The sequence below is a fragment of the Halyomorpha halys genome, unplaced genomic scaffold (genome assembly GCF_000696795.3).
Source record: "Halyomorpha halys isolate HHAL.00 unplaced genomic scaffold, Hhal_1.1 Scaffold165.1, whole genome shotgun sequence".
Lineage (NCBI taxonomy): Eukaryota > Metazoa > Arthropoda > Insecta > Hemiptera > Pentatomidae > Halyomorpha > Halyomorpha halys.
This window is the reverse complement of record NW_027111427.1, coordinates 1,241,954-1,266,227: the sequence shown is the minus strand read 5'-3', so window position 1 is coordinate 1,266,227 and position 24,274 is coordinate 1,241,954. Positions and strand designations below refer to the sequence as shown.

The following is a 24,274-nucleotide window of genomic DNA, read 5'->3' as shown; positions in this document are numbered from 1 at the left end:
TCAAAACGTCATAAATGATAAAATAAATATATTATAACTATGCAATTATCTTGTATAATATAATTGCTAAGTATTTTATTCAGAGTAATAGTCCTGCAAAATTTTTAAGTTTGCTATTAGAATTGTTGATTTTTCTTCTCTATTCGTTATTTAATTTATCTATTAGTGATAAGTTTTATTATACCTCCTAAAAGACCACATTGTCCTACATTCTGTGTCCTCTTATAATTTGTCTACTTCAAAACTAGCATGCTTAACCACAGTCTTTAACCATAATAAAATATTCATCTCTGAAAGCTTTAATATATGTAATTTATTATCCATTAAACAAAAATTATTATAAATAAAATAAATATTGTGATGTTTTTTAAAATCATTTGTGATTAACCATGGAAAGGAATGAGAATTGAATAATGGATTATACTAGAAGAATTTATTTTTATTTTTGTTGCAAATATAGAAATAAAAGTTTTAGTGGGTACCACAAGCAAGATAAGTTGAGAAACAAATATTTTCGTTAAAATACTTCAATGGCTTGGTGTCTTTTAGCTTAAATCTGTTTCCATTTGATGACCAATATATTTATAATATTGTTTACTAATTATTTCTCTTTCTTTTAGTACGTATCAACGACACTGTTACATTCTTGGAAGAAGGTTTCGATGAAGATATCGAGTTCGGTTATGAAGTCAGTGATGAAGGAGAGGATAATACCGTAGATAATGTAAGTAGTAAAGTGAAAATTTTACATTTTGTATTCTTTCAGTATATTTTTATACAGCCAATTGCTGCTAATAAATATAATGTAACAGTATGAAAAATAGTAACTCCTACATTGAAATAAATGTTCAGACTAAGTTGTATTGTTTAGATAAATAATTGATAACAAATCTGGTCTTTCAAAATCTCTTCATGTATGGATTAGGTATATTAGGGTTTGCCTACTGGTCTTGGTCCACAAGGTCGAGGTTCAAGAAGTTTTTTCAAGGTCATTATCATGCGTGTCTGGTCACACCTTCATGTCTTTCCAGAAATTCCTGAAGATTTTTTTTTTTTATTTTATGAAGGCCAATGCAACTGTTAAGTATAGTAAGCAGCAAGTGACTCATAAGTCCAACATATTTTTGATGTTTTATTATTTTGGAAAGTTATTAAATTAAGAAACCACTTAAGATCAGGTACTCTGGGCTATTCCATTCCCCCTATGGGACTGAGGCCTATCCTACAACTCGGGATTCCGGCTAAGAATTTTTTTTATGTTGAAGTTCTGTCTTATGAGGATGGTCATAATTATTGGTAATTATTATCTTCTTTATTTTCATAAAGTGGGTTGTTTTAAGAAAACCCCAGGAGTCAAGAAAGTATAAATTTAAATATCGTGTTGGTTCTTATTGTCCTAAATGGTTACATAGTAGGTTCAGAGTATGTCTTATTTTGATTATCAATCTTTTTTTATAGCTTCATACATGTTCTTTTATTATAAATCTACCAGTGACTTTTGTCTCCTGAGGTCTGATTGATTTATACACAGTCAACGACTTCATATTATTTTAGTGAATTTTCATGAAAAACTAAGAGATTCCATCTGAGTTGCAATCTATCTTTGCTTGTACTAAACTCAGCCTGCAGTATTGAAAAAAAATTTTATATCAATACCTAACCAGTAATTATTCATAATTTAGTCAATACAAAAGCATAAATTTGGTCTCAGCCCAGATAAAACAAAGACCTGTTATTCACAAAATAATCACTTTTACTTCAAGGCTTCTCACTTTTCTCATTTCAGTAATATTATATTATTGTTATAATATTAGTATTTTATCTAATTTTAATATCTGTTATTACTAGTCTTATCTAATATAACAATATTAATCATGTTTCTAGTATGTTTAATATGTTTTACTCTTGCTAAGGAGTTAAGTTATTTTTTATTTGAAGCTCTTCAGAAAATAAGGTAATTTCCAGATTATGTTATATGTATTCCGATGTGAATTCAAATTTTAAAAAATTGTTTGTATGGTGCAAATGAATTTTTAAGAAAATGAATTCTAGTGCACCCTCTTCCATAACTATATACTAGAGTTGTCATTGGAAGAATCAAGCCTGTTTTTAATGTTCAATAAAATTCAGTTCACTATTTAGGCGAGTGACAGTAACTTCTGGTTATAATACATACAAATACTGTTTCAGTTATTGATTAGGTTATATTTTATATTAATCTATGCAATATTTAAGTAATATGTTCTTAAATGTTTCTTTTCTCTTCATTATTCTTTCTTTGAAATATTGCTTTGTTGTTTTACAGATATGATACTCCGACATCACGAATCAAAACATTTTCCTCAAGTTTACATCTCGAACTCCATAAAACCCTTCCTGAAATATATTTAATGTTGAAATATTAGTTTTTGACATTATTACTCATCATATAATAATGAGATCCACAAATTTTTTTTATTCTGTTAAAATTACTGTGAAATTTATGTAAAAAAAAAATGTTTTAGTTATTAATATAATTATAAAAGGAATAAATACTTGAGAAGAAATTGTTGTGTGCAGTGATTTCTTTTTTTTTAATTGAAATTTCTTATCGAATTAGTACCATTTTTCATTTTATATTTTCTCCCGCGTAATATTTATTTTTATATTGATTGTATATTAGATTATATTGTATTAAGTTTTTTGCTTGTTTCTTAATATTGTATAAATTGTATTTCTTACTGTTTGATTATATGTTAACCAAAACATTTGTTAACTTTCATGTATTTCATATTTTTTGTAGCATTTATTTACTTTATTTTATTATGATTAACTAAAACAAGCATTGTGTATAATGGCTAGTATTATTAAGGAAAAAAATCTGATAATGACCATAGAGTATCATATATTAATTGGAATGTTAGGGTAATTTACTTCTTGTGGAAATGATAAAACAAGCATTTCACATTCGTTAACTACTGTGGCCCATAGTTATGTTAAAAAAAAAAAGGTAGTTAAGGGTAAGCAAAAGTTTCCTGACTCAAGAGTTTTTCATAAAAATAATAAGTAAATATAAAATTACATGACTATTTTATAACAAATAACTATTAGGAGTTATGTATCAGAAATGTTTTATTGAAATTAAACTTCCTTACATTTAATATTGTAGTATATCAATGTATTATAGAATGAAATAGTTTATCAAGTTGTTTTGTTGCACTGCTTGTATTGTCAGTAATAAATTTTCATCTTTCATGAAAATTTTTCTTTTAAAACAGAATATTTCAATAAATGGAGGTTAGTGAAACCCTTGTTCTTTTTGATTCAAAATCTGTAAGTGGCTTACATCGGCCTAATACAATTAGCTGAAATTTAATACATTCTATTTTGTATTGGATCCAATTTAAACAAAGACGTTATTATTATGATAAATTTGTTACCAATCTTTCAGCTGGATGTAGAATGTCTAGTCGACATTGTGTTTTCTGGTACACTTTTAATTTTTAACAGTTATGAATTTTAAATAACCTTCATATGAGTGATGTCAGTTGCGATTTTATTCTTCATAATACTGGCCATACATAAAAATAATTGGTTATTTATATCACCTTACATTTCGGTTAACATAAGGGGATTGTTATTCTATGAACTTTTGTATTATTTTATTTCTTTTAAACAAAATTAGATGAGGAAACTGTTCCTTTTTAAGGCCGTGAGTATTTATTGGATGTATTTGAGCAGCTGATAGTTATTAATGAATTCGTTGATTCATGTTGGTAGTGTTCACTAATTTTTCATGTTTAAATTTTTATCATTTCATTTCATGATATTCCTACACAAGATATTCTTTTCAGAGTATTTAATAATATTACCAAAGAAATGATACTTTGTAAATTGTTGTCTTAACTCATAAAGTTGTTTTGAAATGAAAGATTTTTTTTTCCAAAATTTGAATTACCTTAAGATTGTTAAGATTTTTTGTCTTTTGGTATGACAACAGCCTATTGCTGTGATAACTTTCTGTTAATTTAGTGTTTGTTCTTTTGAAAAACCTTTGAAGCACCTTAGACCCATGCTATAAAATCAGTTAGAGGGAAGGGAGATTAATTTATTAGACACTCTTGGCGTGTATTCCATGTAGGATGTGTTTGATCATATTATCATATATATGCTATTATTAGTTTAAATTGATGGCAAATATACTCAAAATGATATAAATATACTTAGTTGTGTAAATATTGTTACAATTAAACACTTTAATTGGTTGATTGTATTGCAGACAAGTGTGAACCTTTTTCCAGTTCTGAATTTTTTTATTATACAAGTCTGCAACATAAAATGAAATCCACTTTTTAGCTATATTGGTCTTTGAAAACCCTTTTATTCATACTGAAAATTGTAGCTGCACTTGTAATTACATCATTAAGAAGTTGACCAGGAATACTTCTGACTTGCCATTCTGTAAGGATCTAGGGTAGATTACCTTAGGATATACTCAGCTAAGGTGAATACTCTTGGAACTTGCTGGTCGTATGTGTTGATAGGATAACTCCACCACATCCAATGCTCCTATTCACCTCTTCTCCAGCTATCTTTACCTAACAGAATGCGCATTGTCCAAGGCTTTCTGATACTTATTAATCTCTCCTTAATTCCAGTCTGGACTAAACCCATGCCTCTACAAGATCATCGTTAAAAATCTTAATGACTAAGTAGAAAAAGAAGTGATTTATGCCTCAATTATGACCAATGTAGTTTGCATGATTCATATAATGATAATGGAAAGAGGCTCGTAGAACCTAATTATTGGCAATGCATTCTTCCTAAGGAAAAGGATACCTACTGGAACATGGATATCACCTCGTGGACCAACTGTGAATCAAGGTGACCTATTCAAAATAGGTTCAACTTCAAAATCTTATGTCTTACAATGTTGCTACATTTGATTTTGATCATTTGGTCATTAGGTCATAGTCCATTTGCATGATCAAATCACTATACTAAGGGCTGAATATCAAAAAAATTTGATAACATTAACCCAAATTTATGACTATTTTGGAAAAAATATGTTTCGTAAGAACTGCTTTAGTTAATAAGACATTAATATACTTTTATTAGAGCCCTATCGGTTTAATATTTTCTGAGATACAGATACATATCTCAAAACAAACTTGGTTTGTTCAAATGATATAATGAATTATTTCTAAATTTATTTGCCAAATATGGAAAGTGCTATAGTCATTAAAATAACCATACCAGTAAACTTTTTTATAGTGTGTTTACCAAGCTATTTATGACTAAATATAAGTCTTTAAGTTAAATATTTCTTGAGACATTGATTTTCCTGTACTAGAGTTTAATCATAATAATATAATGGTATATTTATAAAATTTATTTGGCAAATTGGAAACTGTAATAGTTACTAAATTTACTATTGTGAACTGCTTTACGGTATATTCTAGGAGCTCTAATTTGAGTTCTAATAGAAGGCTTTGGTTAAATATTACCTGAGATATTTATTTCCCTAAATTAAATTTTAATCCACATAAAATCACAAATATTTTAAAAATTATATATCATGAAAAACCACAAAAGTTATTAAGATTATTGAGATCATTATTCAATATATTTACATACGGCTGTGAGACACCTGGGCTCCAAGTACCCTGGAAAGCAGATTTGAACGCAAAACTGAATACACAACGATGAATTGCCAGTATAGTTGGCAAGAGACCATGAGGAGGCCAAAAACCCGATGGATATACAGAATTAACAAAGATGCGAAAGAGTTCCATGCAGCAAACTGGAAAGCAGTAGCCCAAAATATCTGGGTTGGGCGGCCAAAGATCAATAAGGTCTGTATAGCCCACCAAAAAATATATATATGTGTATATTTTATTTCAGCGAATGCAGCATTTAAGAAAATTATTACATATATTTTTAGATTAATTTATTTTATTTTTTAGGAATATAAATGTATATTTGTTAATCATTGACTAAGTATTTAAGTATAATATGTTTACAACATGTACCTCATTAGCCTAAGAAGGATCTTGGGTTGAGTACTTTGTAAGGAAATACTGTTTACTACCGTTACTGAACTGAAGGTTGTCCAAGGAAGTATTTTATAGTATAAAACTGAAAAAAAAAAATAGATTTTAACAGCTTTTGAACTTCAATTGAGAATATAGAATTAAGACTTTTTGTCTTAAGGGCACTGAATGCCTGCTTCAAGACAGAGATCAAAGCCAGAGTAACTGATTTCACTATATAGAATAACACACATAAAAATATCATGCTTTATTTCCTCAATAACTCTCATTTTAAATCAATAAATTGAATTATAAATATTAAATATACAATTATTAAATACCAATTAACATTGAAACAGTTAAAACTAACAATACTTATTGCTTAGCGTTCAACTGACATTAAAAAAAAAATAATAATAAAAGATTGATTATATATAGTATGCACTATCTAATTTCTGTAACATATCACATAAAGTTATTAGTCATTAATGACATCAAGACACTCAATAATATAACAATATATAAACCATAACAATAATTTTATTTTGCAAGTATTTATTTATATTACATTTATAAAATTTATCTCTTTTCACTTTAACATTTTATTACACCTAGTCTTTAAACTAAATTTAAAGGCTATATAGATACACTCATTTATTTAGGACAGATTACAAGGACTAAGGCTATTGTAAATATATTTACACATTCATAAAAACTAAAAACCAATTAATACATTAACTTGGAAACGTAATGTACATTTTATTTTATATGAAATTGTAATAACTGACTTGAAAAGCTTTTATTATGCTTAGTTTAATTTTTATATTATGTCTTTAGATATCATTAATCTGTATTCCTCTTATTCAAATTAATTCTTTCATCATCATTTTGACAATATTTCCATCAACAGAGACAGGAGATGGAATCATTAAGTTAAAAACTTAATTCCATTTATGAACAAACTATTGGTCCCAACCCATCGTTTCACAGATTTTAATGAATTTTTCCATGGGTAATTTTTTTTTAATTTAAGGTAGAAAATACTGTTAATTGTGAAATCTCAGATTCTGTCCTATTTATATGATTTATGATTCGTCAACACTTGAGCGGTACTATAAGTAAATTTTACTGCTTTTTATATAAGTATCTTTGGTCAGAAATTCGAACCAGGAAACTAGCGAAACACACTAACATACATTTACCTATTGTAAATAAAAAAAAACAAATGTATGGATCTATTTTGTATTGTATAATTAAGGAGGGTAATACAATTTCTTCAAAAATTAAAATTAAAAACACACCCTTAGGAGAAATTGATACTCTCGGTTGGAGCTACATATATTTAAAATTAATAAATTGTAAAGGAAGAAATTCCACATAACTTATTTGAACAATACCTAATCAAATACATGAAATATATCTTTCTAGGACATATACGAAATTATTATCCAAAAAATAATCATTTCATAATCTTATAATGTATGGTATTGTTTTCGATATTTCATCTTGCTGGCTTCAATCTTCTACATCAATCAAGACTCAAATCAATCCATTTGAAAAGACTGGATAAGACTTAACTTTCCAGTGAAAAACTGAGAACATATTATCATTGAGAGCCTTTTGAATAAAGATGCCTGAAATCTTATAAAGACAAGATTTTCTTCAATTATTTTAAAAATTTAATACGATACCGGCTTTTTTCTTATATCTTTTGAAAAAAAAACACTACCATTAAGAACAAGTTTACATATTATATTTTTCCTTATTTAGAAATCATTTAAGAAAAAAAATTTGGAGACAGAAATAAAATAAAGGTTTAGTAAAATTTCCTAGGCATTTTTTTTGTACGAAACATAGTGACAATGTACAAGAAGTAAGAGCTCAATATTTCTTTCTTTTAATATTTGATACAAGACAGTTTCTATTTGTGATATTTATTATTCAAATTTAACTTATATTCCAGTAATCAAAGATTTCTGTTATGAATAAAACTCCTGTACTCAAAAATTATAGTTATTTATTGACTTTTTTGTCAGTTAACAGCATTATCATAATTTTTTGGATAAGGGGAGCTGGCCTTATCTCACCACAGCATTTAGTTTTATTTTTTTAAGTTCGAATTGACTAGATGTTCTTTTGGTAAAATCTCTCTATTAAATCATATCCTTTTCTTGTGAAGACTTAGTAACAAAGACTTGAATTACTCCATTGTACTCTGTAATCAGGTTTTTACGCATTCTAAACATTCAACGAATGCTCACCCACGAGTAAGTTACAATTGGTAAGCCAAAATGCATGAATGAATTTTTTAGTGTATGAACTTTTATGTTTTAACAAACTGCTAATACATAGAGGAGAGGGCGGCTCAAGCCTATCCTTATTCATATTGATGAATACTGATGGTCATATTTAAAAATTGTTTTTTAGTTATTTACACACAATTCTTTTCAATTAAAATGATGGATAAAAAAAAATTAATAGTCAAGTCGGTAAAACTTTAATAAGAGTGGCACGAGGGTCTTAAAAAGAACCTGAAAGAAATACTTAAATAAATATAATTTTTGGTCTCTATTTGGAGTTTTGCTCCCATTTATGTATCATACCTTGAATTACAGTGTGTACTACATTAACCTTACAGTAGGAATTATTGTTCCTTTGATTCAATTGTTCTATAGGTGTTTGTAAGTAAATTATGTTTCATTATGCTTTACAATAATTAATTGCTATACAAAAAATTATCAGTAAGATGGACTTAAAATAATTTTGCATGTTTGCTTAGAAAATTAATCAAATCTCCCAATTCTAATTTCAATGATTTTTTTTTTTCAAAGTATTCATTTAATGAGCGATGTACTAGGGTTAGGGAGTAATAAATCAGGATATGTATTTACATTATAATATTAATAAAATTTAACATAGATTCATAAAAAATAATATTTTCAATTTCTGTAACTTTAAGTATTAAAAGTTTCGGCTCCTGATTTGCTGGTCTCTAAGCTCAGTGGATGCTAACTAAACTTAGATCATTTTCATTTTAAATGAAACAACTATTGAGTCTGATATGTATTAAAAAAAATCACAAAACAATTAATTTTATTTAAAAAATTAATTGATGAGAATATTTATTTATATTGCAACATGTATATTTATAGTCTGAAGAGTGTTGATCTTTATTACAAAACCTTAAACATCATAAACTCAGACTTCAATTTGGTATTACTATAGTAGTTAGATCATGCAAAAAAATCACATATCTACTAAGATACTATTAACAATTTTAATTGCTCTTCTATAATACAGAGTTGTATCATCGCATTGATACTTTATCCTCTTCTTCCCATAGTTATTTCGTCAGCTGCCAATAATATTATATTTACAATAATTATACATCTAATAAGACAAATTAGGAAAAAAATCATTTTTTAAATATAAGATTGAAGCTTGTCGATCGAATTCAGTTGCAAAAGATCTCTAAAAATAATTTTTTACAAAGTAAATAATGTATTTACAAAATTATGTCACTTACAATTTTATTTAAAACTTCTTGTTATAATTAACAAAACGAGATTCTAGAATTTATTACATATTTACATTATTATTATGAAAACTCTGCAAAAGTTTATTGACGAACTACAGGAAGAAGAGCTGGTCCTGCTATGTGTAGGTCTCTTGGTACGGTTGCTCAGGCAGTTCAATGGAATGTTCCTGCGGCCAGTAGAGCTTGGCAGCGGGCTCGACCCCCGAGCGGGAGGAGCCCGATAGTGGTCACTAGGTGTCCCCTTCGTAGCTTAATGAGGATTTTTTCATTTCGATCATTGGGAGAAGACTGGTCTCCTAAGAAGTAAAAAGCAATTAAAAAAAAAAAAAAATTAAAATCACTGCAGAGTATGGTTTGTATGAATATAGGTATAGGTTTAGTTATTTGGATTTAATCCTGTTCTTGGGTGTTAACGTTATTTTGGTTATTGTTCTAATATCCTAAATATCTTAAGAACCAACCAATATCTGTCTTACTATAGACAGCTTGAATACTTGTATAACTTTTGGTAAGAAACTTATTTTTTAATTTTTAAAATATTGTTCTTGTTGTTAGTTACCCAATAACTGACTTAAATACAAAAATTGATGCCAAATTTCATTTTAAAAAGAGGAAACAAACAAATAATAAGAGAAATCTTTCCATATAATCTGTAGAAGTGAAACTAAACCAAATTGTTTGCCAAATACTGTCAATTTCAACTAAATTAAAAGAAAAAATATCTTTTTTTTCTTTTTTTACTATTTCCAAGGAGATGGATAACATCCTTATGTATTCCAACCAGGGCAGAGAGTGAGGGTTATTTGGCGAGTTACTGACATATTCTACCCTGAGTTTAAATGTTGATAATTAACTGAGATACCAAATGGAAATACAACAGTAGCCTGGTTCCAGGTTTTTAGACCTAGAAATTCTCATTATTTTTAAATTCTCAGGATAGAATCTCTTCCCTTTACAAGCTCAATTTTTTATTATGGTACTAATTTACTAGCTATTAGTTTAATCAGAATTAAATTACTCAAAGTTTCTAATGGATCCTTCAGAACAATCCACCACATACTTACAGGAAGATGGAATTATTTTATCCAAGTATAAGTGAGATTATATATTTTATTAATAACAAATTTTGTTGTTATATCACTATTTCACAGTTTATTAAGTTAATAAGGACTAAAAAGGAATGTAGGATTAATCTAAGTTTATAAAGTTAATAAGAACTGAAAAGAATGTACAATTGATCAAGCATACTAATAAATGATCATAAACACGCAAAAATAAGTTAATTTTTCAGAGTAAAACTAATTTACAACTTATAATTAAATCTAATATTATTTCAATTTCTTACAGATCTTTTATAACAATGCAATTCATAAAAAAGTGGAATTAATTTAACATAATCAAAGACAGACGATAATATATTTTAAAAACAATATTTTATTGTTATTTTACAATTTCACAGTTTATTAAGTTAATAAGAACATAAAGGAATGTACAATTATTCATCTATATAAAATAATAATTAATTAAAAACACGCTTAAATAAATATGATCGAAAAAATATCCATTCGTTAAAATTCCGATCCATAAAGCGAAAAAATAACGATTCAGAATGTTAAAATAATAGTTCGACTAACTGCCAAAAGGTAGCAGCACAAATCAAGAAATGTAGAAAATAATAGTTCCAATAAGTGCCAATAGAGGCCAGCACTATCCAAACAGCCGTTTTCATAGTCAAAATTTAGCTCAAATATATTTTTAATAATAGTTCGACCAACTGCCGAAAGATAGCAGCACCAATCAAGGAAGGTAGGAAATAATAGTTCCGATAACCGCCGCGAGAGGCCAGCACCATCCAGGCAGTCCTTTTCGACGTCTAGCAAGAAAATTTTGTTTTCGTATTAGGATATTAGGAAGTCACAGGAGCTCACTGGTTCGGCTTTCCGTGAGGTGTGTCCTTTTGGTTGAGCTCCTGTGACTTCCTAATATCCTAATACGAAAACAAAATTTTCTTGCTAGACGTCGAAAAGGACTGCCTGGATGGTGCTGGCCTCTCGCGGCGGTTATCGGAACTATTATTTCCTACCTTCCTTGATTGGTGCTGCTATCTTTCGGCAGTTGGTCGAACTATTATTAAAAATATATTTGAGCTAAATTTTGACTATGAAAACGGCTGTTTGGATAGTGCTGGCCTCTATTGGCACTTATTGGAACTATTATTTTCTACATTTCTTGATTTGTGCTGCTACCTTTTGGCAGTTAGTCGAACTATTATTTTAACATTCTGAATCGTTATTTTTTCGCTTTATGGATCGGAATTTTAACGAATGGATATTTTTTCGATCATATTTATTTAAGCGTGTTTTTAATTAATTATTATTTTATATAGATGAATAATTGTACATTCCTTTATGTTCTTATTAACTTAATAAACTGTGAAATTGTAAAATAACAATAAAATATTGTTTTTAAAATATATTATCGTCTGTCTTTGATTATGTTAAATTAATTCCTCTTTTTTATGAATTGCATTGTTATAAAAGATCTGTAAGAAATTGAAATAATATTAGATTTAATTATAAGTTGTAAATTAGTTTTACTCTGAAAAATTAACTTATTTTTGCGTGTTTATGATCATTTATTAGTATGCTTGATCAATTGTACATTCTTTTCAGTTCTTATTAACTTAATAAACTGTAGAATAGTAATAAAACAATAAAACATTGTTATTTAAAATGCACTATCATTTGACTCTGTGATAAAATAATTTACCATTCTGTAGATGTGTATTGTATTATTGTAAAAGATCTGTTAGAAACTTGAAATAAAGTTAGAATTTAATCCTGATTTAAGTAATAAGTTTTAAATTAGTTTTGTTATGAAAAATGAACCTATTTATACATGCTTTTAATCAGTTCTCATACTTGATATGCTGAATTAATTCTGCAATACTTTATGCTCTTATCAACTTAATAAATTTGAGTAATATAAATAATAAATTTGAAATAAAAACAAAACATTAAAATATATAATCATTTGACTCTGTGATAAAATAATTCCACCATTCTGTGAGTATGTATTGTATTATTATAGAAGATCTGTTAGAAATTTGAAATAAAGTTAGAATTTAATCCTGATTTAAGTAATAAGTTGTAAATTAGTTTTGTTATAAAAAATGAACTTATTTATACATGTTTCTAATCAGTTCTTACTAAGTATGCTTGATTTATTCTGCAATACTTTATGCTCTTATCAACTTAATAAACTGTGAAATAGTAACAAAACATTAAAATATATTATCATTTGACTCTGTGATAAAATAATTCCACCATTCTGTGAGTGTGTATTGTATTATCATAAAAGATCTGTTAGAAACCTCAAAAATAAAAGAATAAGTTGTAAATTAGTTTTGTTATGAAAAATTAATTTATTTTAACGTGTTTTTAATCAGTTATTAATTAGTAAGTTTGATTAATTCTACAATATTTTATGATCTTATTAACTTAATAAACTGCAAAAATTATATACTGTAACTTATAATTTATGCACCTATATTATCTTCTTATTACTCTGTTTTACCTTTATTCATTATGATAGTAATCTTGTTTTTTTGTACATAGCCCTTAAATTCTGTAAAACTGACATTAATAAAATAGATTTTACTTATTTGTCTTTTTCACTGATCACAACCACAAACATATAATGAATATAATATCCACCATCAAAAAATATCATATCATAAAATATTGTTATTTGAAGCTAATTAGTATTTCACTATGATAAAATAATACCTTTCTGTACAGTTTTAAAGAATCTATTAGAAAATTCTAATGATATAAGAATTTAATAATGATTTAATTAACATATTGTAGTAACTCCTTGACACAACAGAGCATCCTTCCCATTTTCTTTTTTCTACTGAAGTGTACCTCCAAAATTTTCATGTACCTTTCAACCTCCAATCAGATCACATACCCTACCCATCTTAACCTACTTGCTATGTTAAAGTCAATGATATTTGTATTCTGTATCAAAGTCTTAATCTCAGTGTTGTTCTTATTTTTCCATTCACCTTTAACTTTTTTTGCTCAATAAATCCTTCTTACAACCTTTCTTTCGAACATTTTCAATTTACAGTAGTCTTCTTGAGACACAGCTTTGAAAAACTATGAAATTATGAAAAACTGGAGTCCATTTACATAAATTAAGAGTATTTAGACTTTAAAAGTTTTTTAAAGCATTTTTGCACCAAAAAAACAGGTTCTAAACGAAGAAACAAATAAAGATGATTTTTAAAAAAGCATTTAATTGTTTAGGGCTCAATAGAAATTATCTGTTTTACCAGTTTAGGCATTTACATGTAAATACAAGTTTAAATATAATCGTATAAGTTTGAATATTAGAGTAACTAATATTAAATTTTACAGAAAATATATTAAATGTAAAGGAAAAAAAAAAACCTTTTATTTTTGTTATTGTTTTAATTTTTATGAAAATAACACTTCTTTTAAGTTTACCATTATATTAATTCTTTCTTATATAAATTATATTGTATAAAAATATAAATAAATATTACATGTTATGTATTATGTTTAATTTAAACACTTGAAATTATAATTTATGTCCTATTGTTAATGTATTACCTGTATAAAATTTGTACTTATTTGAATATATAATTGGATTTATTCTGTATGAATAAATAAATATCATTAGACGATCTAGCCCTATCAGAACATGATATGGGTGGATCCAAAACTTATCTTTTGAGAACTAAGAAAAAAAAGCCTTCCTGATTTGTATGAGATCCAAACCATAGTCAATGATAATTTTAAAGAAAAAAACTGCTTATAAAACTGTCCAGTGTCAAGTGGGATTTGAACTTGAACATTGTAGGTTTTAATTTTGTAATAGGGAAGAGAACATAAAAAAATTATTCAAGTAATTAAAAATATGATATACAAATGCTACTTTTATTTAAGATACAAATGATTTGGAACTAAATATCTCTAAATGTATTTGTGTTTCTTTCAATGGAGGAAAAGCTACATATGATTTTTGTACTGTATCAACACCATTACTCTAATTAGTTCATATGATATGGGCATTTTATGATTCAACTTTAAATTTTAATGGATATAGCAGGTACATCAAATCTCGAATTTTAAAAATACTTGGTTTTCTTCTAAGGTTAAGTAAAGATTCCTAAAACATTAATTCTTTAAATTATATATATTCTTATCTTGTTTTCTCTTAACTCAAATTTTCATCTATAGTGAGATTTCCCCATTATTTGTATGAAATTTCTTATTAAAAAAATTTTCAGCACTGACTTTTAAGGTTTGGTAACTGAAAAATAAATCGCACTTTCAAAGTTGATTCTGGTTTTGTTGAAACAATTAAATTTGAAATCTTTTGAAACTAGCAGAGCAAATAGTGACCTTTTATAGAAATTATTAAATTTAAAAAACAACTGCCCACAACCTTTTATTAAACTCATAATTTTAGAAGCCCTATTCATACTGTGAAACATTTGAAGGCTTTTAATGTTCCCTTTGATTAAAATAATTATACCAATTATTCTCTCAATTGAAAGGTAAGGAAGCAATGTTGATTGTGATAGGTTTTTTGACTCATTATATACTTCTAAATGGAAAATCAAAATAACATGTTGATTTTAAATTACTGTTGAATTAATTTTTCTGTGATACAAATATTTGAAATTGATTATTTACATTTCTTACGTAGTTAAGTGTTTTAAAAGTTTATGTTTATATTCCATGTATGTTTGTAGAGTTTTTGGTATACTTTAAATTACTTTTCATGTGTGTTTCAAATTACTTCTATGAATATTTAAATTATTTTTATCCTTTAAATTTCTCTTATGTTTTAAATTAATTTAATTATTTAATTTATGCATGTGTTCAATTTTGTTTTATATTAAGTTACTTTTTATAAATGTTTATATAGTTTGTTTCAGTTTCGCTATATTTTATATTTTATTAATCATCTGTTGTATTTGATGAGTACTCAGTTATTGTGTTACGACTTATTGCTATTGCTATAATAAATAAATAGTCATATGTTCTCTTCTGGATATGCCAATGGACCATTCCTATTAGAATTTCTCTTAATTTACAATATAAAATTTATCATAGTAGAAAATCGACTATGTAAATTATTTGGATTATGCTGGTCTCATGCAAACACTAATTAGAACTTTCATTTTCTACTTTTCTTGATTTGTATTGTCTGAATATTCATTAAATTATCAATTGCCAATTTATCGTTATCTTTTTTTTATTTACTGATGAAGTTAAATAAAATGATGTATATTTTATAATTAATATTTATTTATCTGTGATCTTAATGGGTTATTAATCAGTATGCTCCTTTAATTGGAGTTCCCTTCATTCTCTTATTAACTTAATAAACTGCGGAGATAAATCAGAAAATTGTAAAAGCAATAAAATATTATAATTTAATAAAGTATAATATTATTATCATTCTTTTTTGCCCAACCTCTGGATCCATCCCAGGAAGTATTACAGGAAGATGCCTGCTTTCATATGTTAAGTCAGATTTTTCTCATGTACCTTTTTTTTTATGGTATATGATGTGGTTACCCTTCAAGTTACCAACTATTCCAGCCAGAATGAGAAAGTAGAAATTCATTCATTGGGTTTGCCAAAAAATCAATTTCATTCCGCTCAGGCCAGAGTTGAACCATTACTGTTCCTGACTTGAAGTTGCTAAGGCAGTGACTCCCAGTGTTCTGCGTGGCTCTTCCAGGGGTTCTGTGAAATAATTTAGGAATGGGTCACTTCATGTCAAGTCAACACAGTTTTGAGCCTTACCATCTCTGAGTTTATTTTATCTCCAAGTCGCACAGAGTTTGTGTTAATATCATAAACTTCCTTAGATTTTGCTGAAAAGACAGGATTTGATTACATATTTTTATGAAATGCTAATGTGGGCGTTCTGCCATTTATTTTCTTCAACCAAAAGGTTCCTGCCATTTTTATAAAAAAGTTTGGAACCATTGTGTTAAGGTAATGCCCAACACTCTCGACTGCCAGGGCCTGAATTTTCCATTGTACTAACTACCTCAACAGATCCAGCACCTCTGAAAATCGAGGGATGAAAACCAAATAATTTTTGTCATAAAATTGATACCCTGTATTCTTCAATTATGTTCCTGATAATTACAGAGCTAAATCAATTTTAATATTATTTTAATACTCACTCCATTGATGTGTTGTATCTCAAGCGCTGAGGGTACATAAGTAGTGCCTGGTGAGCACCTGGTACAACTCCTTTTGAGTGCAGGCCTCTGTCTTGATCCATGGCATCTGATTGCAAACCTCAACTCCTCTGCCATCTCGGAACAAAGTGATTGCTAGAATAATTACAGACATGCTTTAATTTAGTTTATAAAAAGTAAATAGACGTGCAAATAGTAGAAGAACATTGGACAGTGTTCATTGTTTTTCTATAAATATTTAGATTTTCTAAAATCAAGATGATGGTTAGGGTTGATAAAATATAATATATTGAATGTTATGCATCCAATGTTGCCTTGACATCAAACAACTTTTTATTGAAATTGAAAAACGATATTAAAATAGCCAGTGATACTCCTGCATTTGAGAATCCAAAAAATAAATTTTATAAAAGATTCAAAACAATAGTATAAACTATTTGTTAAGAGCCATATGTCATTTAATGTCACAATTTCTGGAAAAAACTAACTACCTTTAAACTTCATACATTTTTTAACTATGCACTGGATAATGTATCAGACTTCATAGTGTCTGTTTTCCAATCCAGTAACAAAATAGTCCATAAAATATTGTCAAAAATCTTTAAAATATTATATAAATCATTTTGCTAAACTACAAACTTTTAAAAAAAAAAAAATAGTTTGTATAATTATTATTAAAAATATAAAAATATTTACATTATATATTAGTATTATTACCCATCTTGTAAAAATATAATATTATCGCATTAAAATTCACTGTATTAAAATTATAGTAATTTTAATCATAATTATAATTAATAAAATAAACATTTAATAATTATTAGCGATGGGAGATAATGCTGATTTAACAATATTTATTTTAAAAGTATCAGGGTACATCGCTACATTAAACATAGCACATGCTATAAGTGAACTGTAAATAGTAACATTAAATATTGTGGAGGTAAGTTGTATATTAAAAATGTAATATTTTCAGCACTGTAAATTTTAATGTAATAACATTATGTCCCTATTAGGTGGATAATAATATTTTAATATATAAGTATTTTTTATTAAATTTTTGTAGATTGTTGGCAATATTTAATTTATGATTTTATGGATTGGATAACATAAAGTTTGAAACGCTATCCAATTCATGAAGATGCATGAGGTTTTAAGGGTGCTTCTATAAAAATCCACAAAATATGTAAAAAAATCCATAATTAAAGGATAGACACAAATTATATGTATTTTATTCTTATTGTTTCAAATGAGTATCAGTAAAGTAAAAAAAAAAAATAATAATAATTGGCAAATAAAAGATATTTCCAATACTAATTTGGTGTATTTTACTTGTGCATACGTTACTGAAATGAACATAATATTGATTAAATTTCACATTCAACTATCATATACCTTTTTATTATTCTTTTGGTTACCCATACAGCAATAAATTCATTTTGCCATAATTAAAGGAAGATTAGAGAAAACACAATTAAAAAATATTATTAGTATTAAAACACAAAGTATTTTAACTTAAGGATAAATTTAATTTATCACTTGAGAAAGTAGGTTTGTAATAACCAGATTTCAACACGTTCCTGTCACAAAAACTAAGCAAATCTTTTGGAAACTGCATTGAAAGTTGTCAGAGTGGACTTTAAGGGTGCATTGTAGATTTTAGTGTTAGTGCTAAAGGGTTTATGTAGTAAATCAGTCTGTTGGAAATTTATATAGGATTTAATAGCAGAATTTGAGACTTTTAGGATGGCCAAGGTTTTTTGCAGCGAGTTATTTATGATGTAGAATGGCACCGCTACTATTTTTGGAAAAGTTTTGATTGAAATATCTCAATTCTTTGGTTATCAGAAGCTTGGGCAGAGACACATAAAACTCTCCTGTTTGTTTATAAAAGTTTTATTAGTTGTATAATATAATATAGGGTAAGTTTGTTAATTAAGGATAATTTAGGGCCTTTATCAAGTAACCAAATTAGAGATGGAAAGTTCGATTCTTTTGACTGAGTCAATTCCGACAATTCACTCCCTATTGCAAATTGGTTGTTTGAAACTTTTCTTCATTTGATTCTTTTTACCTCATGTTTTTTTTCATTATTAAAATTAAACTTTCTATTGGAAAAGTAATAAATTTCCAGACCAAGCAAAAAAATCTGTTTTTAAACATAATAAAAAATTTACTATTACAAAAATCTAGTTCTAATTCGGAGGATACAAAAATTAGAAAATATTGTATATTTTATAAAAATATTAAAAATGTGAACTTTAAAACTGATATAGAATACATTGGGCAACATTATGTGGACATAATTAATAAAATAACTTTTTAAAAAATAAGTAATTAGTGAAAAAATAAATTAGAATAAATACACAGCAGAGAGAGATGGAATTATGCAAATGCCCAAAGCAAGAACTTTTCAGGCAGTAACATTTCCTAACAGTAACAATTTACTTCAGTTGAAATTACATTGAAATAAAGCGATAAAAATGAGAATGGATATCAAAAATAGATAATAATTTGTAGGTAATATACAAATAATAAATAACCGTAAAATTAACATCACATTATAGAATTTTAAATTGTTAATCTTTAAGACAGACAAGTGGGAAAAATATGTGGATAATAAAGAAAAATAAGAAAATGTGGACTTATATTCACAATTGAATATGAAAATTTCTTTTTAATAGGTTGGCATACATACATAAAAAAATTTAAATTAGGAAAAAAATAAAAATAATTAATATTAAATTTTGGCTTAGACACAAAAAATTTTTTCATTTGTGAATTGATATAAAATAGTTAAATAGATGTAAAAATAGTCAAATATATTTGAAATTACTAGTAATTAATTTTTAAAATATCTATTGAATTTCAATGTTCATAGAACACTTACTTCTTTTTTTTTAAAGGATATGGACACTTATTTGCTAACTATTTACATTTCATGTGCTTTTATATAGTAAAATAGCAATAAAACAAAACATTTTTATTTTATAGATTAACTAAATCAAATTACATAGTAAAAATTAGTGGTTCTTAATAAAAATAAACTATCTCCACCTCCCACTTCATCAACTTTCAATTCTCAAGTCCAAATTTTGTTTTCAGTTACAATCTTTTAAACCTTACGAGGGGTTACAAGTATTCAGGTCAGTTTCTTGTCCAGGTGATGACCCAAAAACAATGTAATTCCTAGAATATAGAGGGTTGGTATATGATTAAAATATATCTAAGGGACAAACTTATTTTTAAAAAGTATATTAATATAAATTTTCTTAAGTTCATCTCTGTCATACTCATTGTTAGTAATCATTAGGGGTATTTATGATCTTTAGTTTAATGGAAAAACTCATGTTAAATAGAGAAATATTTCCTGCCTTTACCATTTTAAAACGATATAATACATAACATGATTGAGTCTTTTACTAGGTCTGTTAAATGGTGAATGGTGTCACGCAACAGATCAGCTCACCATTTTGTTTATTGTCATAGGAACAAGCAATGTAGTATTACACATATTACTTGCTCGTAGTTTATGTTTTGATTTTGTTAGTATTGTTTTGGATGTTTTATAACAAATAAAGCAATGGATGACATTAATAATAATGTAATGACAGTTGTAATTAGCTCATCTTAATTCTCTTCCTCACAAGTAAGGAGATCAACAAGGCACTTAGTAGCCAAGCTTTCACACAATTTCCACTTTTCACTCAATTTAGGAATGTTAATCAAAACTTAGAAGTAAACAACAATATATAGTTTTAGAATAAAAGTTTAGAAAACAAGTTGCTAAGAAAATCCGCTAGGAGCTCTTATGAATTTAACATTTAGCATGACTTTAAATAGGGCTGCTCACAATCCTATACTTATAACATTTAACATGGTAAACACTTTACATTTAAGACATCATATGTTATTTGACATTCAAATTTCTCTATTTTATTTATTTATTTTTTTAAATAAATATCACTAATTATAATGAATAGGAAAACTATTAGTTGATTGTATATGATTTAATTTAGCATAATTTTATATAATTTAGTCTAGGTGGCGGGGCAAAAGAAAAAAAATCTATATTTATGAAATAAATATACATATATTTTTTACTATCCCGAAATATATGTTCACAGAGATATAATAAACAAATTTATACTATGACCAAAGTTTGAAATTGCATTGACTGTTACTGCTTAATTTTAATTTTTTAAATTAAAGGTTAACTGTTATAAAAGAACTTTTGTTTAAAAACATTACTAGATAAAATTTTTAGAGCTGCTGTTGAATTAAAATTGTTCCTTAAAAAAAATTCTAGTTTAATTTTATTTTCTAAAAAGAAATAAAAATGTTTTTGGGTAACTGTATTTTAATGCTATAAATATAGCCTCAGTTAGAAAAATATTGATTGATCATGTGTAATTAATCAAGGAAGGTGCAGTCAAAAAAGAACTCAAATAGTACAAAGCTATCTATTAAGTGCCTATGTTTCTTACCACTTTTCAGGGTTTCATTAGAGCTAAACAAGATACAAAACTAAAAATATTGTGAACAGTGTAAGAGTATAAGAAGACATGAAATATAAAGTAAACTATGGTAGGACTATAAAATAGAGTAATATAATTCAATAAGGTAACAGTAAATATATCAGGGGACAACACAAAGTTCGAGAAAAAGGGAAATAAAGAACAAATCATGATACTAACCTTCCATGAAGGAACTAAATCAAAGTATGAAGGAAGAATGGGGAAATTTGTCCGTTAATATGACGATTAGGTATAAAACCGAAACAAAAGCAAAATATATTATAAATATATCATTATAGTAACAGAAATATAAGCAGACATTAAATGACGGCAAAGATAAATACTTAATTAATTGAAAAAACAAAACAAAAAGGATGAAATATATTCAGAGATAATACAATGAAGACAAGAAAATACACAAAGTTGAAGAGAGGCACAGAGGTGTTTTTATTTTATATGATAAATGAAAAGTAATTATAATTCAATAATTATAAATACAAGGTAAAGAAATGAGATAAATATAAAATACTCTTTAATCAAAAACAGTAGATATGGGTGGATAATAATCAATTTTATTTCTAAAATCCAGAACTCATAGCAAATTAAAATTAAAAATAAAAGAAATAAATATTTAAAAAATTAAAACTGGAATAGTGTTATAATTAATAAATCACTATTATTAATATAAATTGATAAATTAATAAATAGTTTTGCATTATTTGAGTACCTTTTTAACTGCACCCATTCCTTTCATGATTGTTCTTTTTTGACCTGTCCATTTTCCTTCACCCTCATAACAAACTGATATTTTGTGATAGAACTAAATGTGTATGGCTCAGGACTATCAGATTTTATGTGATAGACATTAAAATAAATATTAATAAATGTCCCTAAATTTTAATATGACTTAAGTTCTAACAGTCATGCTTCCAAATTTATTTTTTATATATAATCCCAAGAAGCTAGTATTTGATTAGACTTATCAAATAAAATTTATTGTGTGAAAGTAATAAAGGATATTTCTAGTACTTTCAAAAATCATTTTAATAACAATTAAATTTCAATTCACTGTTCATCAACAGTGAATAGTTAGTTCTTTCTGTATATTTTTATCTTCTTCGAGGCTGGTTGTATCATTCAATTATAACATAATATATTCATGTAGTCTCAACAACAGTTCATATTAAATGTCCAACGTTTTGGCCAAACCAACCATCACTAAAGACAGTCTTAATTTTAGTTTCACAGCCTCACATTAATTAATAAAATTTGCAGGCTAATATAATAGAGACCAAGTGAAATATAATATAGTCAAAATTAACCTGAATTTGCCATAATTATATTTGAATATAAATTCTAATCTTTGCTAATTAATAATATTATTAATTAATAAACTAATTAATTATTAACTAATAATAAAATTTAAATTAACAACAAAAACACTATAGTATGAACATATCATATAATAAATGTAATAATTAAAATATTTATTTATATATCTATTATATTTGACTTTTTTTTCTATTAATAATTAAAGATCCAACTAATTGCTTGTATACAGTTGTATATGTGTTGTTTTAAAAAGAAAAACTACCATCCTCAAGAACCTACTAAACTATTCCAGTCTTAGTGAAATCTATTGGCTTTGTCAATGAAATTTCCTAGAAGAGGTAATGTATGGATTAAGAACCATTTTATTTTAATTTCTTAATTTTTGACTTTAAAGCAATAGTGGATTTTAAAAATTTATAAAAGATAAAAGTCAGATTACAAAATAAATGAATAAAAACTCAATATTTATAAGGATATACTTTTTTTTTTTTTACTTTTAATAAGTATGATTAACATACCCTATCTGTTTGAGCATTTTTCTTTGAGTTCCAGCAGAATTCTAAAATTGCCACTAGAATAGCCAATGCCAAACCACAAAGTAAGACAACAAATACACCACCTGTAAAAATTATAATGTTTTTAGTTTCATTTAAATAATTCAAATGCTGTTATGATATATCTAATCTATGCATTCGATACACATACCTATGTTTTCGACTCCTAAAGCATTGGCTTTTGACTCTTTATTTTTGTCTTCTCTGTTACATACATCTCCAGTGTTTTTCCACCATTTATCATAGAGGATTTGTATGTTACCCTTTTCTTGTAATTCCAAAATAGCTAAAGATATCTTGTCTCTCCAGGGTGAACCTGGATAAAGTAACAATTAAAACTTTTGGATACAAAACCAATCAGTAAAATAAACTCTAAAAAATACAAAAAGAATGAATTTTAATATGAAAACTGAACTATAATATGTAAAGACCATTTTAACCTCATATTGCTTATCAAATACTTATGTTAGAAAAAATTATTTATTTAGCCATTTAATGTTTTTAGACTTGACTCAGATCCTCAGAACAAAAATTATTATTTTCAATAAATAAAAATAATGTTTTCTGATTAATTTTATCTTGGTGTAGGGTTTGTTGGAAGCCAAATGTAACTACACCAAATCTTGAAGCACTGTTGATCACAAGGTGTTTCAGATCATAGCATGTATGATGAGGTATACCTCTCTACATATTCCTGCTAGAAGAGAGACCACGGTTGATTTTAAGAAAGGCTCAACAGGTTTTCTAAAGAATTTCTAGGGCGGAATTGCAGAAGATCGAAGTAAATGGGGAAAAAAATAGTCAAAACTCAACAAGTGGCCACATTAAAGAAATATTCCCAAACGTCAATTTATGGTTGATTCCAGCCTCCTAGACAATTGGATATCGCAATTCCTCACAGGACATGGGAGGTTATGTGCCAAGTTCCATGACTTTGTGAAGGATACTAAACCCATATATCCCTAACTATCATGATTTGCTCAGAACTTAAGGGTAGAAAGGCAAAACTACTTAGAGAAACCGGACTCTTTGTCATCTTACAAATATATTTTCCTCGGCTGGTC

General features: G+C 26.8%; 2 protein-coding genes across 6 annotated transcripts in view; one reads left to right on the top strand and one right to left on the bottom strand.

The window, feature by feature from the left end:
- Positions 1-2,546, top strand: part of eIF1A (eukaryotic translation initiation factor 1A) — a 5,964-nt gene extending 3,418 nt beyond the window's left edge. The window contains exons 6-7 of the mRNA XM_014417697.3: positions 621-724; positions 2,306-2,546. Coding sequence (XP_014273183.1) covers positions 621-724; positions 2,306-2,311 — 110 coding nt within the window. The 3' untranslated portion in view covers positions 2,312-2,546. The remainder of the gene's footprint in view (positions 1-620; positions 725-2,305) is intronic.
- Positions 2,547-7,830: 5,284 nt separating this feature from the next.
- The window catches only part of LOC106678871 (glutamate receptor ionotropic, kainate 2), a 676,475-nt gene continuing 660,031 nt past the window's right edge, over positions 7,831-24,274 (bottom strand). For all 5 annotated transcript variants that reach the window (XM_067049421.1, XM_067049419.1, XM_067049423.1 and 2 more), the window contains 4 exons: positions 23,362-23,526; positions 23,175-23,275; positions 16,790-16,942; positions 7,831-9,845 (listed from right to left, as the gene is read on the bottom strand). In XM_067049421.1, coding sequence (XP_066905522.1) covers positions 9,780-9,845; positions 16,790-16,942; positions 23,175-23,275; positions 23,362-23,526 — 485 coding nt within the window. In that variant the 3' untranslated portion in view covers positions 7,831-9,779. The remainder of the gene's footprint in view (positions 9,846-16,789; positions 16,943-23,174; positions 23,276-23,361; positions 23,527-24,274) is intronic.